The sequence below is a fragment of the Salvia splendens genome, chromosome 3, assembly GCF_004379255.2.
Source record: "Salvia splendens isolate huo1 chromosome 3, SspV2, whole genome shotgun sequence".
Classification (NCBI taxonomy): Eukaryota; Viridiplantae; Streptophyta; class Magnoliopsida; order Lamiales; family Lamiaceae; genus Salvia; species Salvia splendens.
This window is the reverse complement of record NC_056034.1, coordinates 10,740,032-10,754,856: the sequence shown is the minus strand read 5'-3', so window position 1 is coordinate 10,754,856 and position 14,825 is coordinate 10,740,032. Positions and strand designations below refer to the sequence as shown.

The window sequence follows — 14,825 nt, the reverse complement described above, 5'->3', positions numbered from 1 at the left end:
AGGATTAATACAACATCAATTTTCGATTGTCAACACGAAGATCTTTATCGAAGATGTAACATGTCCAAATTTGAAAATGAAACTGATTAATCAAATGTAGTATATATTTCGAGAAAATATGTAATTTTGGATTTATGAAGTGGCGTTAATCCAAAACTAATTGAAACATATCATCTTTTAACCACAAAATGACAAAACTACGCGCTCCATCACTAAAAATGTTTACTAATATTATCATCAGGCGATAAAAAGGGTGAATTCTAGTAAAAAAAAAAGAAGAAAAACTGCTAATGATATTACTTCTTTCTTCTTTTCAAAAGAAGATAGATTACGGCATTTATTTGTCCTATATCGTTGTAAAAGCTGCGCAAAGAGAACTAGGTGGCAGAAATCAAGAGTGACAGAAATAAATATTTAATGGTCCAATATTTAATCAATTAGAATTATAAAATGAGATAAACTTGTCCACATGCATATATTTAGACTTTTAGTAGTATTATTTTGACTGTTTTATTGCATATCTTAAATCCTCAACAAAAATCATAATTTTGTCGGAGTCAAAGCTCATAATTATAGAACTAATACTAATTAACAAGGAGTATTTTACAGACTGTTTGAGGCATAAACCTCAATCTTCTTGATTAATTAACAAGCATGCAAGCAGTATTTAGCACAATGTCTTTTTCGTAATCTCGATTTAATCAAAATTAGCTCAACTAGTAATTTAGTAGTACTAAAATGTTTAATTTATTTTAATCTAAGCCTAATGACTATTATATCCTTTATTAACGTTAATTCATTAGTAAAAAAGAGGAAAAGTATGAAGAGATTTGAAAATTAAATAATACTATAACAAATTATTATTTTTATTTACAGTTTACAAAATAAAATCTTTTACGAAAGGCATAACTTTATTTTGCAAAAAGTGCGGACTTATAGATATTTCAACTTTATTATATCAATTAAACACAACTACCGCGCGGTTTTCCATATTCTCAATTAACAACAAACTAAATCCATATTATTAAATCTTTTGACATGTAAAAAATGATTCATACGGCTGTAGTATAATCGTTCACCGCCAATGAGAATTTATTTCATCTCGCATTTTATTTAAATGGAATGGAATGTGGATGCAATTTATTCAAATCAAGATTATTTGGCATTAATTTATGATTTTTCACATAATAAAATTAATGCCAAAGAATATAAGTAAATGCTAGTACATAGTATTTTTTTATAAACAGAGTGCATAATACTACTCCGTCACTTCGTAGGAAGATTCAGCTCAATCAATATCAATAATACTATAAACTGGTACACTATTGGATGCGGGCATTGTTGGATACATGGTTGTTCGCGTTGATCACAACGCAGTCGCCCTCCCTTGCAACGACGGGAGGCCCGGGATACTTCCCGTGATCGACGCAGTCGCCCTCCCTTGTAACAGCTGGAGGCCCAGGAAACCTTCCGTTCAAGTCAGAATGGTCTTAGTCTTGCACTATCCGATCACATTGTTGCCCGGCCTATGCAGAGGGCCGTTAGTTATCGTTCGTGATTCCTAAAATAGCAACCCAGCTAATCAATCTGACTAACTATCCAAGTAGGCTAGCAAAATATGTCTTGGTTCTAAACAAAAGAAAAACTTAACTCAGCAGATGGAACTTGGAAATAAATGTTACTCCCTTCGTCCCATAATAGATGTCACACTTTCCTTTTTAGTTTGTCTCACAAAAGATGTTACATTTCCTTTTTTGGAAAAAGCTCCCTATCACATTAATATAAATATACTATTTTCTCTCTCGATCTATCACACAAAACAACATCACCTAAAATCCCGTGCCAATTCCCAAGTGTGTCATCTATTATGAGACGGATGGAGTATGATAATTGGACAATAAATATATAGTTACAAAAAATTATTTTGTACCTTTAGCGGAGAACTAATTCTTCAGACTCCATAGGAGATGACCAATACCGTAAGAGAGATTCCACGGTCACCCTCCTCGTGGCACTAAGCATCGAAATGAAAAATCGACAGCCATCGATTTTGTACTCCTCGAGTGGATTCCTGTGCCCGAAATATCTCAAGTTCACCTGTAGACATTGCAAGGCCGTAAAAAAAATCAAAATTAGTAGTACTCCTACTGTCGGATTCAGTAAAAAAATCGAGACAAGTGTGGCGAGCATACTGCTGAATTAAGTTTATTCATGTTCACGAGATGATCCTTCCAGAAGGAATCGAGAGTTTTCACAAGAACCGCCCTCTAAACGAACAAAAAAAAACCAGAGTATTTTAGTAATAAGATTTTCGTGAGCATCATTTGCACTACTTGGTATCTGAAACAGAATTTATGTACCTCGATTTCCTTTACATAACCGCTGCTATAGCCCGAGTCTTGAATAATGTCTAGATATGAAGCAATCAGAAAGTCCCCAAAGTACTTGCAAAGAAGGTTAATGGATGATCTGAATTTCCCATCCCTAGCAGAAGACATAAGGAGAGTAAGCAAAATATGCAGAAGATAATCTCAACGACTATGGAAAACATATAACGCACTTCACTGAATCATCAGAGCATATTGTTAGCCACCGTTTAAACGATGAGCTCTTCATGCGAATGCCTCTAAAGGAATTCGGAGGTTTAGGCAAGTCTGGAAGGTGAAACTCATCAATGTCCACAGAACTCAACCCATGAACTTCTGTGAGTGAATACAGCAAATTTTCCTCAGTAATTCCTGCAAATGAGTCTGCAGATACCCTAAAGATTTAGCATAAATGAAAGAACAGAATAAAATGAAAGTAGCAGAGATCGTAGAAGCAACGCACCATTTAACACATCTCTAGAAATTCCAACAAATTCCTTTAAAACTTTGCCTAACTTCCAGCTTCTTGGATGCTGTGACATACAAAGTATTGTTTAAGAAAGAAATAAAATTTACTGTCGTATGATACAACGCAAAGAGAATGTTCTAGAAGGAAGTTTTACCTTTGTAGGATCCACGTTCTTTAAAATAATTTCAGATACCACTGCTTGCATGTACCTACATACACAATTTATCACCACGCCGAGGAATTAAAAAAAGGTAGTACTCAGAGTTAGCACACATACTGGAAAATATGCTGTGAGCAACTGTCGCAATCGCCTGATAATATTAGTTGGCGGAGATCATAGACATGTTTTCTTTGCACCTGTGAAGCCAACAAGAATCAGCCAAATACATATTCTGAAAATTAATGGGAGACATCATTTTATTTGGAGATAATAAAAAATAAATAAAATTAAAAACTAAGCAATATTGAGATTACTATCTATAATTTGTAGTCAGATAAAATGCAAGACATGTCATAGTCTCCACCTTCCTGATAAAACGTCATTCAGGTAAAAGTATAGATGAAAATGAAATTAGAATAAGCTAGTAAGTGTATTGATACCTCTAAAACTTCATCAAACTCAATTAGGTTCTTCCTTATACTAAAGAAGTACTTCTCGGCACTAACTTGCAGATTTGTAAGCTGAAAAACAGAGAATGAAGGATCAGATATGTTAATTGACACGCATATTATATATACCAATGCTAATTGATGGAAAGGGGTGGAGCACAAAAATAAAGAAACACTAGACCAAACCTGTTTCATGATTGAGTGACCAACTATCGGTACATCATCATCATCTGTGAGTCTAGATATAAGCTTTACCGCCCACTCAGTATCGAAATTGAACTTCTGAAACATATCATCCTGTAAGCTGTGAGGTAGAATCCCCAGAATGAATCATGAGAACAATGTCAGACGGCCAGAAAATTTCAGTACTTATAGTTAGGGAATTTAAATTTCTCTTTCCATTATATGATTAGTAGCAATGGGAAGGATAGGAACTATATAATCTAGGACATCATTTCAACTCTTACAGAGAGGCATTGAATAAACATTCTAGAAATATATTACTGGAAAAGAGAGTGCCTAGACAAATGCAATTACAATCCAAGGATCACATGGTATAGTTAGTCATCATGTCACAGGTTTTAACTGCAGTATATCTGTATATTTTTCGAATAACTACAAAGTTACAAACAGACAACAAATATACTTGACCATACCTCACTACAAACCGTGTTGATCCAGGATCCCCCTGCCTCCCTGCTCTGCCTCGGAGCTAGACAAGTAGATTATTATTATTATACATCCATTGCAGAGCCAAAAAAAAACAATGAACTGTGATGATGTGTAAAAGGGAAACAAATACAACAAATACTATTTCCCCCTTTTCTGTAAAACCTCAGAATATTTGTCTACCACACTTGACGGGTCACAAACAGGCGAAAGATCACTTTCATTTCCAATAATATACTGCAAAAGAAATTGCTGCATAAAACTCAAACACATCAACAAAGTTACCTGGTTATCAATCCTCCTAGACTCGTGCAGAGAAGTTCCTATCACATGAAGACCTCCAAGATTTTTCACCTCTAACCCTTCAGAAGAACAGTGAGATTCACAGTCCTTTAGAACTGATAGATAAGCAAGTGCTATACATGGGCCAAGAGGGTACATCTCTGTCTCCTCAGCAACAAGCTTCAGCAACTCCACTGATCCCACTGACTGGCTCATCTCGATGGACTCAGAAATTAATTTTCTTGCCTCGTCGTAACTCAACTTCTTACCCTCACTTTTGCAAACATATTTAGCTGAATATTAAACAAAAAGAACGTTATGTAGTATTAGTGAAATAAGAGAAAAGGCAGATACTCACAATTGCAACTCGATCTAATCCTCCACATGCACATTTTCTTTTTTTCTCTTGCAACTATACCCAGTTTCTTATTAAAAAAATTAAGAAAAAAAAAAGAAGTTGAAGATACGAACACATAAGAACAGCCTTAGCTAGCAAGCCCAAAGATGATGGTCCAACCTTCACCTTAGATAAGATCTGCATTGAAAAAACACTTAGGCCTAATATTAAAGTCATTATGTCCTTTTATCTCACTAGAATCAGTTATCACCTGTCCAGAAGTTAGCCCCAAGTCAATTTCAACATCAGGAACATTGTCTGAGAGAGTCGAAAGTAAATTGTCCTCCAAAATTTCTCTTGCGAGCATCTGACAATAAGACAATGCAATTGTGAACTCTTCATTGAAACCATCATGCTTTCTGCAATCACAAAACATTTGGTGAAAGGGAACAAGAAGCAAAGGTCTCAAGTTTCATCCCAAAAATGATTGCATACTACACCGTGAATCAGAACATCAAAAGCAGGATCTACCTTTGGATTTCCTCCTAGGATAATATCAGTGCCTCTGCCAGCCATATTTGTTGATAGAGTGATTGCATATTTTCGACCAGCCTGGGCGACAATCTCGGCTTCTCTAGCAGCATACTGGAAAAGATAAGTTGTAAAAGTCCACAGATTTAAGATATGCAAATAGGAGACCAAAATTTGAAGTTTCCCAAATTATCAAGGTACATATGCACCTTTGGTCGAGCATTAAGGATGTTATGGGGGATTTTTATCTCCCTCAGTAAAGCAGAAAGATGCTCAGAATTTTCAACACTGCATTAGAAATCAAAAGCCATGGTCAAATATGTTGAGCTTAAGTAAATAAAGATGGACAAGCATTGTATCGAATATGCGCTCCATTGCGGATCTCTGATATCTATGTTGAAAATATTAAATAATAACTTATGCATCTCAAAGATTTTTCCACAATTGAAAAGTAATGGCACGAGATGTGTTCAGGAGCATCATCAGGGTTGGCCATATCTCAGCTTAAAATCTTCACCTGGCTCAATTTTGATGATTTGGTTATACAGCAGAAAAAGAGATAGATGTACCTGGTTGTCCCAACCAAAACCGGCCGGCCTAGCCCAAACATATACTCAATTTCAGCACGAACATAATTCCATTTCCCTCGAGCAGTCTAACACTCAAATTGACGAAGTGAATTGATGGCCTCTGCTACAGTAAACTAATTTGGACAGATTTCAAAAACTTACTGCAAAGGCCATGATGGGTAGATCTTCTCGAATACTCAACATATTCGTAGGAACCTCAATAACTGGCATTTGGAAAATTTTCAAGAATTCCTTCTCCTGCAACAAATAAATTTTACAAAGACTAGATACTCCAATGTATCATAAAGTAATATGTGTAAGAAGCACTAGCCTCAGTTTTTGCAGTCCCAGTCATCCCTGAGAGCTTGGGGTATAACTTGAACAATGATTGGTAAGTGATTTGGGCCACAACAACAGAATCAGCCTAACAAATTTCAGGAAGTTCCATTACACAATTTCGGAAAGGTAAACCAAAATCTCAACAAGATAGCCTGGAATGCTAGAGCAACTACAACACCTGGATTTTCAGTCCTTCTTTGGCCTCCACTGCCTGATGGATGCCATCAGACCACCGCCTTTTTTCTTCCACTCTACCAGTTAGCTGCAGTGCAAGAACAATACCACATTTGCATATCAAAGAACCTAAATAGGTTATTCAACAAGAAAATGCCTCAGGAAGTGTTTATATCTTTAGTAAATGCAAAGCAGAAACAGTAACATTAAGTAACAGAACAATTGCCAAATTGCAAAACACCATGCCCCAATGTCCGACCGGTTAGTTCAACCAACATATGCCTATGATCATGAATACTGAATCCTTGAACCAACTCTCAACAGTAGCCAATTCAAATTAGGGGAAACATGCCACAAGAGAATATATTTGACCAATGTGAGTGAGATATTATATAAGAAAATTCTCACCATGAGTCCAATTGTTGAGCTGATCATAACTTTTTGCATATTCATGGAACCCTAATGACGAGTACCAAAAATACATGTTTTTGCTATGTGATGTGACTTGTAAGGATATTCAGTTAGGTTAAACTTTATCAGATAGTTTTCATACAGGTAAACTGATGGAATATTTGAGCTAGGACAGATCCCTTCTCTCAATGACCCAATCATTTACGAATATGAAGAAGCAGGAGCAACTAGGGAATACCTCATTGATTATAAGAGCCTTTCCGTTTCGAATTATGTATTGAACATCTCGCCGGTAGAATTCTTTGGCTCTTAATGCATTCAAAACAAACCTGCCATATTAAATTAAATATTCATGAATATAGATGGTAGAAAATTTACAATGAAGATGAACAATTCCTACGGTATTATCTAGTCAAGGCATGAAAAAAACTTTTCAGGACCCTATCGAGGCACAATAACGATGAATACAAAGAGATTATTAGTTTGATCAATCACCTGGCCCATGGATCATTCTCATCCCATAAGTCATTTGTATCCAGAGCTGTCTCAGCCAGTAATATTCCTTCCTCAGTAAGTTCCACTGAGTTATCCTTAAGTTCAACGCTGTAATGCTGTCGATTAAGCAGATAATATCAAATTAAGTACTCTATATCAGGCCGTGAGTGTTCATTTTTGAACAAAAATGGGAAATAATCTTTGAGGTGGATGACTGGTAAAGGTAAAAACTGAGACTCACCACACCACGTATAAGCAAATCAGCTATTCTTGCAGCAACTGGAAATCGTACAGCATCTTGACTAGCCTAGCAAAAACAAAACAAATACAAATTAGAAAACTGGGCATTACAAAAGCAATTTTACAAAGACATAGTTACACACTAGAATCTAATAAGACCTATTACCGCCTGAAAGAAAAAATTATTTCGTTTTATGTTTCTTTTGGGAAGAATTACTGTTTGGTATAAACATATTTGATACTTGTGCCAATTGACAGTAGCATGCAAAATTACCTGTCCGCTTATCAACAAAGGATTACGTCCTTCATCAATAAGGACAGAATCAACTTCATCTACTACACCAAAATGAAAGGGCTTTGGCCTGTTCATCAATATAATAGTTGGTTAAAGGAAAACAATTAGGACATGCGAATGGAAGGCTGAAGGGTTACCATCTCATTACAAGTTGTTCACTGCTTCCAGCAAGATTATCTCGCAAGTAGTCAAAACCAAGTTCCTGTGCCATAAAGAAGGAAATTGGGCATTAGGGCAGTAAGGAGGTGAACTTCAAGTAAACAGCCAGTGAAAACCAATCAATACTGTGGATAAAATACTCCTATATAGAAATGATGTAAGTAGAAGTATTTCTTGGTGTGATTGACTTGCCGTATTATTGGTGTATGTAATGTCGCATCTATAATTAGATCTTCGCTCCTGATTTTTCATGTCCCTCTGCATCAAAAGTAACAATATACGATACAGACATGCTTGCAACATCAGCATTTGTAAATCAGACCTCCGTGTATCCCAGAACAAACTTCAAGTCCTCACTTTTGGTGCATGTATATTCAAGATATTAAAATGTGTTCTTCCTTGTTTATGATCTCTAGGATACAGGAAAGCATGACAAATCTTAACAATAGTAAACCCCACAGCTGAATGTGGGTAGACTGCAGTGGTCCTTCACTTTTGACATATTTGAGACCCAAATTTTTTCTTTAGAATATGTGTGCTTCTTACAAGATATTGAACCATTGGGAATGCATATAAACTTGCCAGTTGATGTCTTATTTTGGCTTAATCCACTTGATTCTCTTACTTACATACTCCCTCCGTCCACCATTTAAAGAGCCATTAGCCATTTTGACTCGGCACGGATTTTAAGAAATTATTTGACTTTGTGAAGAAAAGTAAAGAGAGGAAGTGAGTGGAATGTGGGACCCATTTAAAGTATTAGTTTTAAATTGGATTGTGAGTGTAAAAAATTGGTGGGATGTGGGGTTGGCGTACTAAAAGGGGAATAAAGTAAATGATTATATAAATCGTGGACAAACTAAAATGGCAAAAAGGTTCTTTAAATCGTGGACGGAGGGAGTAGTTTAATTGAGGAATTGAGTAAAATTCAACAGGTCCCAAGATCATGTTAAAACTGAAGTGTACAAGCTGTTATATGATATGTTTTCAGCAAGAAAGCCTGACGTCCAAGGAGTTGAGCTAGTAGAAAATTACTTGAATAAGTCCAACTGAGAGGCCTAGGAATCGATGCACGCGGCCCATCCATTCAGCATCACGCTGGGCAAGGTAATCATTTACAGTAACCACTGCCATGGAAAGTACCATGTTGAGGAAGGGACCCATAAAGCACTAAACTCTAACAAGTTGCATGAAATTCCCAAACAGTTTATGTATTCATGACAGAGTCCAACCATGTAATAAAAACCAACAATGATACAACATTCATATTTAACTACTGACACATTGATCATCCAAATCCAACAATGGCACAGTTTACTTTGGCCTGCTTCTACAATTATCACATTGCATATTCATATCCATAAGAAAACAAGAAACATCATACCATGGACGCCCTCCCCACTCAGAGCATTAAGATAAGCTGCTAAAGTGGACACTAAGGTCTTCCCTTCCCCAGTTTTCATTTCTGCAATCGAACCATCATGAAGCACAGCTCCACCAATTATCTGTAATAAGATAACATAAAAGTTCCAGAAAGTCTGACTTATGTTGGTTCTAATATCAATCTCACACATCCAACAAACCTTTAATATTCTAGATTCTATAAACTAAAGTACCAAAATTGTAAGAAACTCAACTATTGCATTCATGATTAGAGAATGAACAAAGGGAAGTGTGTTTCCAACATTGACAGCACAACACCTTACATGTCACAACAGTCACAGATATATAACAAAAAAGGAATATAACGCTCAAATACTAATACTACTAATCTTCCATTCATTTCACTTTTTTTTTATTGCAGCAAAGATCGTGTAACCAAATTCTTGTTCTCTAAGATCCAGAAACCAATAATGTCTCCAAAATTAACAACATTGATTACAGCTTTACGTAAAGCAAACCTGAACATCAAAATGACGCATTCCAAGCTTCCTTTTTGCTGCTTCGCGAACTACAGCAAAAGCCTCTACAAGAAAATGCATGATGAGATGAAAATAAATTGAACTTTTTAAAACAGAACTACCTAATAAGTCAATGGCTTATCACATTAGAGAGAGAGAGAGAGAGAGCTAAATATATTATACCAGCTTGAATATCAGCTAGAGTTGCACCCTGCTTCAACCGCTGGCGGAATTCCTCTGTCTTCGCTCTCAACTAGAATAACGAAGGGAAGAAAACTCATTCAAATTTATAGAAATAAAATAAGGCGCGCATTAGTGTGGGACAAACGGAGAGAGAGAGTGAGAGAACCTGCTCATCTGAAAGTTTCTGAATGTGAGGTTCGAGCCCATTCACGGAATTCACAAGTCTGTAATAATCTCTAACAACCCAGTGATTCAAGCTTCTTAATTCGTTCCATGTTTTCTGAATAGCACCGATTTTTTCCTGTAAAGACACAAACTTTATTCAGAAAAAGGCAGCGTAATCAGTTGGGTTCTGTTAAATTCGCACCTTCAAAGATGAAGTTATGCAAGAGTGCCTCAAGTGGCGGGTGGTGAGGAGAGAGGGAGGATAGAGGGGGAATAAGGTGGTTTTGGTGCATAGACGAGTTGTACTTGAACAGCGCCGGAATTGTGGCGATGGGAGGAGCAAGGCGGTGGCGGTGGCGGTGGCGGTGGTCATCGGAGTCTACGTTGCTTGGATTTTCAGAGCTTTAAGATTTAATTATAAACTTCCATTTTCTTAAACCGATTATTTTTATTATTTTAATTAAATGACCAATATGCCCCGCTGGTAAAAACCCCTCCAAAAGCCCTAGTAGCTAGAGGGCTAGCAAGAATGGCGGAGCTTCATCAATCATCTCCAACCTTGAAATTGAAAAATTACACACTCAGCTGAATCACTTCTCTCGTCGTTCAAATCTCTACGCTACAACAATGCCGCCAATTCGATGTCTAGCGAGATCAATGCCGTCGATGCGGCGGCTCAATCTCAGGCTCGTCTCCACCTCCACTCACCTCCGCCAGGAGGCGCAGCTGGCGGGCATTGAGCCGCCCCAGGCTCCTCTTCCGCCGAACCCTGCCTCCGGAAGCCCCTTATACAGCGAAAACTGGCGGAACGCTACCTCCTCCACCTCTCCCGGCGCCGACGCGGCGGCGATGCTCCCCAGCCTCAGGTTCCTCAGCTTAGGCGCCCCGGGGCTAGTGCAATCCCTAGCGACGCTGGACGCGAACGGCTTGATGGATCAGTTCGCGAAATGGACGACGGAGCAGCGATGGGGGGACCTGAAGCAACTGTTTGAGCTTTGGATGAAGTCGTTGGACAACAGCGGGAAGCCGAACAAGCCTGGCGTGGATCTTTACAATCACTATTTGAGGGCGAATTTGATGATGGGGGCGTCTACGGGGCAGCTGATCGATCTTGTCGAGAAAATGAATGATTATGAGATAGAGCCTAACACAGCCTCGTTCAATCTCGTGCTCAAGGCTATGCAGCAGGCCGATGAATCGTTAGCATCCGAGAAATTGATTGAAAGGTTTCGACTTGACGCACTTTATTATTGAAGTTGTTGACTTTTTTTATGTTGATTATCAAGAGAAAAGCACTATCTTTTGTTAACACTCTCAGTCTGAATTAAATGGACAAGCTTTTCCTATGCCACATTTAGGTAGAACCCGTTCACGCTTTTAACTTTTTACTGATAATAAACTCGAAATGGATGTGTGCTCATAGGTATATTTTGGCTCTCTGAGTTGATGTTATGTTATGTGTCAGAAGAATGTGCTCAGTGAAAAACAGAACGGAAAATGAACGAAAATGTTAGATTAAAGGGGTCATGAATCATGATATGTTTCTATTTGTTCATATCCTGAGAGTGTTTATTAACTAATCCACATTCTAATTCCATGAAGTTAGTTAATAATAATATGAATATCTTGGGTAGTTACCTCATGAGATTTTTTTTCTTGTCAAATATGACAATTAGTTCCTTGTAGAGTTATTGTTTGATAGGTGAATCTTTACCGTATTTATGCCAGGATGCTCCAGATAGGGCCTGAATGCAAGGATTCTTTGCCCGATGATGAGTCGTATGACTTGGTTATTACCATGCTTCTTTCTACAAACCAAATAAATCGTGCTCTGAAGTACATAGATTTGGCATTGACATCTGGATACATGTTGTCAATAAATGCATTTTCTCGTTGTGTTCATAGTTTTATTAATAACGGGAGGCTAGATACCTTGGTATCGCTTATAGAGAGATGCAAGGTACATTTATTTCACTGGCTATTCATAAGTCCATTTGATTCGACCACCTATGTTCATTGCTGACTGTGATTTTATGGATATCAGAAAATGGATCAGAATAAATCCTTATGCCCTCCTTGGAGGACATGCAATTCTATTGCAGATGTTTCAGTTCAATTAGATAACAGTGATTTGACGTATTATGCTCTTGAGTTCATGGCCAAATGGATTGCTCGAGGTGAAATTGCCAGGCCGCCTGTTCTTCTTTCTGTCAATGAAGGTCTAGTCCTTTCTGCCCTTGGAACTGCTGGTAGAACATGCAATTCTAGACTTGTGGATGGTTCATGGGCTGTTCTGAAACGCTCATTGCGCCAAAAGAAGGTTCCTAGTCCTGAAGCTTACATCGGAAAATTATATGCTCATGCTAATTTGGGGAATTTACAAAAGGCGTTCAGTACACTGCATGAGTTCGAGATTGCTTATAAAAATTCTGACAGAGAAGATGTAGAAGAACTTTTCTCACCATTCCATTCCTTAAATCCTCTGGTCATTGCATGCTCGAAGAAAGGTTTCAGAACTTTGGATATGGTAAGTTCCTCCGCATAGGTGCCTCTAGCGCCTGTCTATTGCTACAAGAATCATTATCCTCAATTCTGTGGTAAACTGTTCCTTTAGTGGACTACCATATGGTTGATCTTGAATGTCATCACCATGCATTTGGATAGGTTAGAGTTACTGGCAGTCCTTTTTTGACAATTGACTTGATACTGTTTTGCCCGTATCTTCTCAATGAACACTGAAATGAATAGATTTAAATCTAAATTCTAAAAATTGCTAATATTATCATATTCAATTTGCTTGATATGCGGAAATTCAGCTGATCTAAAGTTAATCAGAAATCTTTGAGTTATGATTGTAAAGGTGGTCTCAACAGTTATCCTGCATGGAGGTGTTCATGCCAATTGTTGACAGTTCTATGTGCTGGCAATATTCTTGTCTCCATTCACTGAGAGTAATTTGCCTTTGGAGTAAAACATGCAAAGTATCTGCCTATATGGTAACTAATGAGCATTCAAATTAAGTTTTGTACAAATTTGTAGGCTGTTATCCTTTATGAAATTATATTATCAACATCAACACATCAACATCCTGGATTACGTAATTAATGCATGCTGCTTTTTTGGCCTCAGTTAGTACTTGTGAACCATCATCGTGTTACTCTTTGTGACATACAAGCCTTGTTTGCTTAGTGCATTGGATGCAAACACTAGAAATGAGACTCAAAGAGTAAATCAAGTATTGCTTTACCAGTGTGTTGTGAATGACTAATTTTCTCGATGTGTTTGTTCAGGTTTATCACCAGCTTGAGAATTTAGGCCAATCTGATCCTCCATACAAGTCTATTGCTGCTCTAAACTGTATCATTCTTGGCAGTGCAAATATCTGGGATATTGATCGTGCTTACCAGACCTTTGCTGCGATTGATGCCACTTTTGGGTTGACCCCTGACATCCATTCATACAATGCACTCTTATGTGCCTTTGGGAAGCTTGGCAAGGTAACTCACACATATATACCTGTGTCACACTTATTTATTTTCAACTTCGCATTACACCAACATGGCACTCTTCCTCACCCGGCATTTCACTTAATAACCCATAATATACATGTCTATATTCACAGGTAGATCCCATTAGCTTCTGATCTATATGTACTTCCTAAAATCTACCATATTGCTACCTGTACCTGTTTTAGAAAAATGTATGATCATTCCACATTGTCTATATAACTATGTTTTTAACTTTTAGCAAGGATACTAGTACAAGGCATGACATCTGTGCTAAAATGGTTTCAGCATTTTTTGGTTGACAGAGTACACCCATATTTCTGCCGGAGTGAGGAGGAATACTTGATTTAAATGCACACATTATATTGTTGGTATTATTCATTTGAATAATAAAGTGACTTTTTATGTCTCAGAGAGATGAAGCTGTAAGAGTATTTGAGCATTTCACTGTATTAGGCGTGAAACCAAATCTGACTACATATTCTCTACTTGTTGACACGCATCTTGTTGTACGGGATCTAAAAGCTGCTTTGGCTTCTGTTGATGACATGGTAATCTTGTATGTCTATGTATTTCAAATTGGATTTCTCCCTTCCTTTAATAAATCTGACTCTCATCTGGAATTAAAACCCTTTAAGTAGATAAATGGAGGATTTGAACCATCAAAGGAAATGCTGAAAAAGATTCGGAGGCGCTGTGTTAGAGAGATGAATTACGAGTCTGATGACAAGGTGGAATCTCATGCTCAACAGTTCAAAATTCGAATGGGTACAGAGATCCGTCGTAACATGCTGTTTGAATTAGAGTACAACATGGATTCATATATGTAAGGTTCTAAGAATCATTAGCACAAATGTGCATCTTATCGACAGAAGATGCTCTGTAGTGAATGCTTTTGGTTCATTGGTTAGATTAATTTACTTCGCAGAGTTCAGAAATACGAGTGCCTTAAATAATAATCAAATGGCAGTTATACCTATCTTGCAAAGTCCTGCTACTATTTTCTCAATCTTGATTTGGTATAGTCTGCTGAAGATGCCGGTGATTATGTATTCCACATATATAATCTGAACCCTTACTTATCTGTAGTTTTTCATCATTAAGACCCCTTGGTTTTAGTTGTTT

The 14,825-nt window shown here is 37.4% G+C and overlaps 2 protein-coding genes across 7 annotated transcripts; one reads left to right on the top strand and one right to left on the bottom strand.

Moving 5' to 3' along the window:
• Positions 1-1,112: 1,112 nt before the first annotated feature.
• Positions 1,113-10,622, bottom strand: LOC121794884 (protein translocase subunit SECA2, chloroplastic-like). 4 transcript variants are annotated; one of them, XM_042193265.1, is made up of 32 exons: positions 10,397-10,622; positions 10,196-10,345; positions 10,030-10,099; positions 9,847-9,911; positions 9,330-9,450; positions 8,981-9,072; positions 8,138-8,203; positions 7,924-7,988; positions 7,766-7,853; positions 7,493-7,558; positions 7,252-7,367; positions 6,995-7,085; positions 6,350-6,433; positions 6,164-6,256; positions 5,995-6,090; positions 5,833-5,918; positions 5,473-5,551; positions 5,264-5,377; positions 5,004-5,099; positions 4,867-4,930; positions 4,399-4,688; positions 4,101-4,156; positions 3,631-3,748; positions 3,436-3,516; positions 3,113-3,192; positions 2,990-3,044; positions 2,830-2,899; positions 2,561-2,750; positions 2,361-2,484; positions 2,193-2,267; positions 1,931-2,097; positions 1,113-1,629 (listed from the first exon to the last, which is right to left on the bottom strand). In XM_042193265.1, exons 1-31 carry the CDS (start codon positions 10,565-10,567, stop codon positions 1,933-1,935), a joined length of 3,177 nt encoding a protein of 1,058 aa, XP_042049199.1. In that variant the 5' UTR covers positions 10,568-10,622; the 3' UTR covers positions 1,113-1,629; positions 1,931-1,932. The 4 variants fall into 4 exon arrangements, with proteins under 4 accessions (XP_042049199.1, XP_042049200.1, XP_042049198.1 ...); XM_042193266.1 differs by having other exon boundaries at positions 1,113-1,526; XM_042193264.1 differs by having other exon boundaries at positions 1,113-1,561; positions 10,397-10,621.
• Positions 10,623-10,698: 76 nt separating this feature from the next.
• LOC121794885 (pentatricopeptide repeat-containing protein At1g26460, mitochondrial-like) lies at positions 10,699-14,620 on the top strand. 3 transcript variants are annotated; one of them, XM_042193268.1, is made up of 6 exons: positions 10,699-11,420; positions 11,923-12,154; positions 12,239-12,721; positions 13,485-13,691; positions 14,114-14,251; positions 14,342-14,620. In XM_042193268.1, the coding sequence occupies exons 1-6, from the start codon at positions 10,822-10,824 to the stop codon at positions 14,528-14,530; spliced, it is 1,848 nt and encodes a 615-aa protein (XP_042049202.1). In that variant the 5' UTR covers positions 10,699-10,821; the 3' UTR covers positions 14,531-14,620. The 3 variants fall into 3 exon arrangements, with proteins under 3 accessions (XP_042049202.1, XP_042049203.1, XP_042049204.1); XM_042193269.1 differs by having other exon boundaries at positions 14,339-14,474; XM_042193270.1 differs by lacking the exon at positions 14,342-14,620 and having other exon boundaries at positions 14,006-14,136.
• The last annotated feature ends 205 nt before the right edge of the window (positions 14,621-14,825 follow it).

Excerpts from the sequence above, each read along its gene's own strand:
- LOC121794884 (XM_042193265.1), bottom strand. The coding sequence starts at position 10,567 with ATGACCACCGCCACCGCCACCGCCACCGCCTTGCTCCTCCCATCGCCA. Across the intron at positions 3,517-3,630 it reads GTCACTCAATCATGAAACAG|CTTACAAATCTGCAAGTTAG; the intron begins GTTTGGTCTAGT and ends TCTGTTTTTCAG. Across the intron at positions 2,900-2,989 it reads AGAACGTGGATCCTACAAAG|CATCCAAGAAGCTGGAAGTT; the intron begins GTAAAACTTCCT and ends TGTATGTCACAG.
- LOC121794885 (XM_042193268.1), top strand. The coding sequence starts at position 10,822 with ATGCCGCCAATTCGATGTCTAGCGAGATCAATGCCGTCGATGCGGCGG. Across the intron at positions 12,155-12,238 it reads CGCTTATAGAGAGATGCAAG|AAAATGGATCAGAATAAATC; the intron begins GTACATTTATTT and ends TATGGATATCAG. Across the intron at positions 14,252-14,341 it reads TGGCTTCTGTTGATGACATG|ATAAATGGAGGATTTGAACC; the intron begins GTAATCTTGTAT and ends CCCTTTAAGTAG.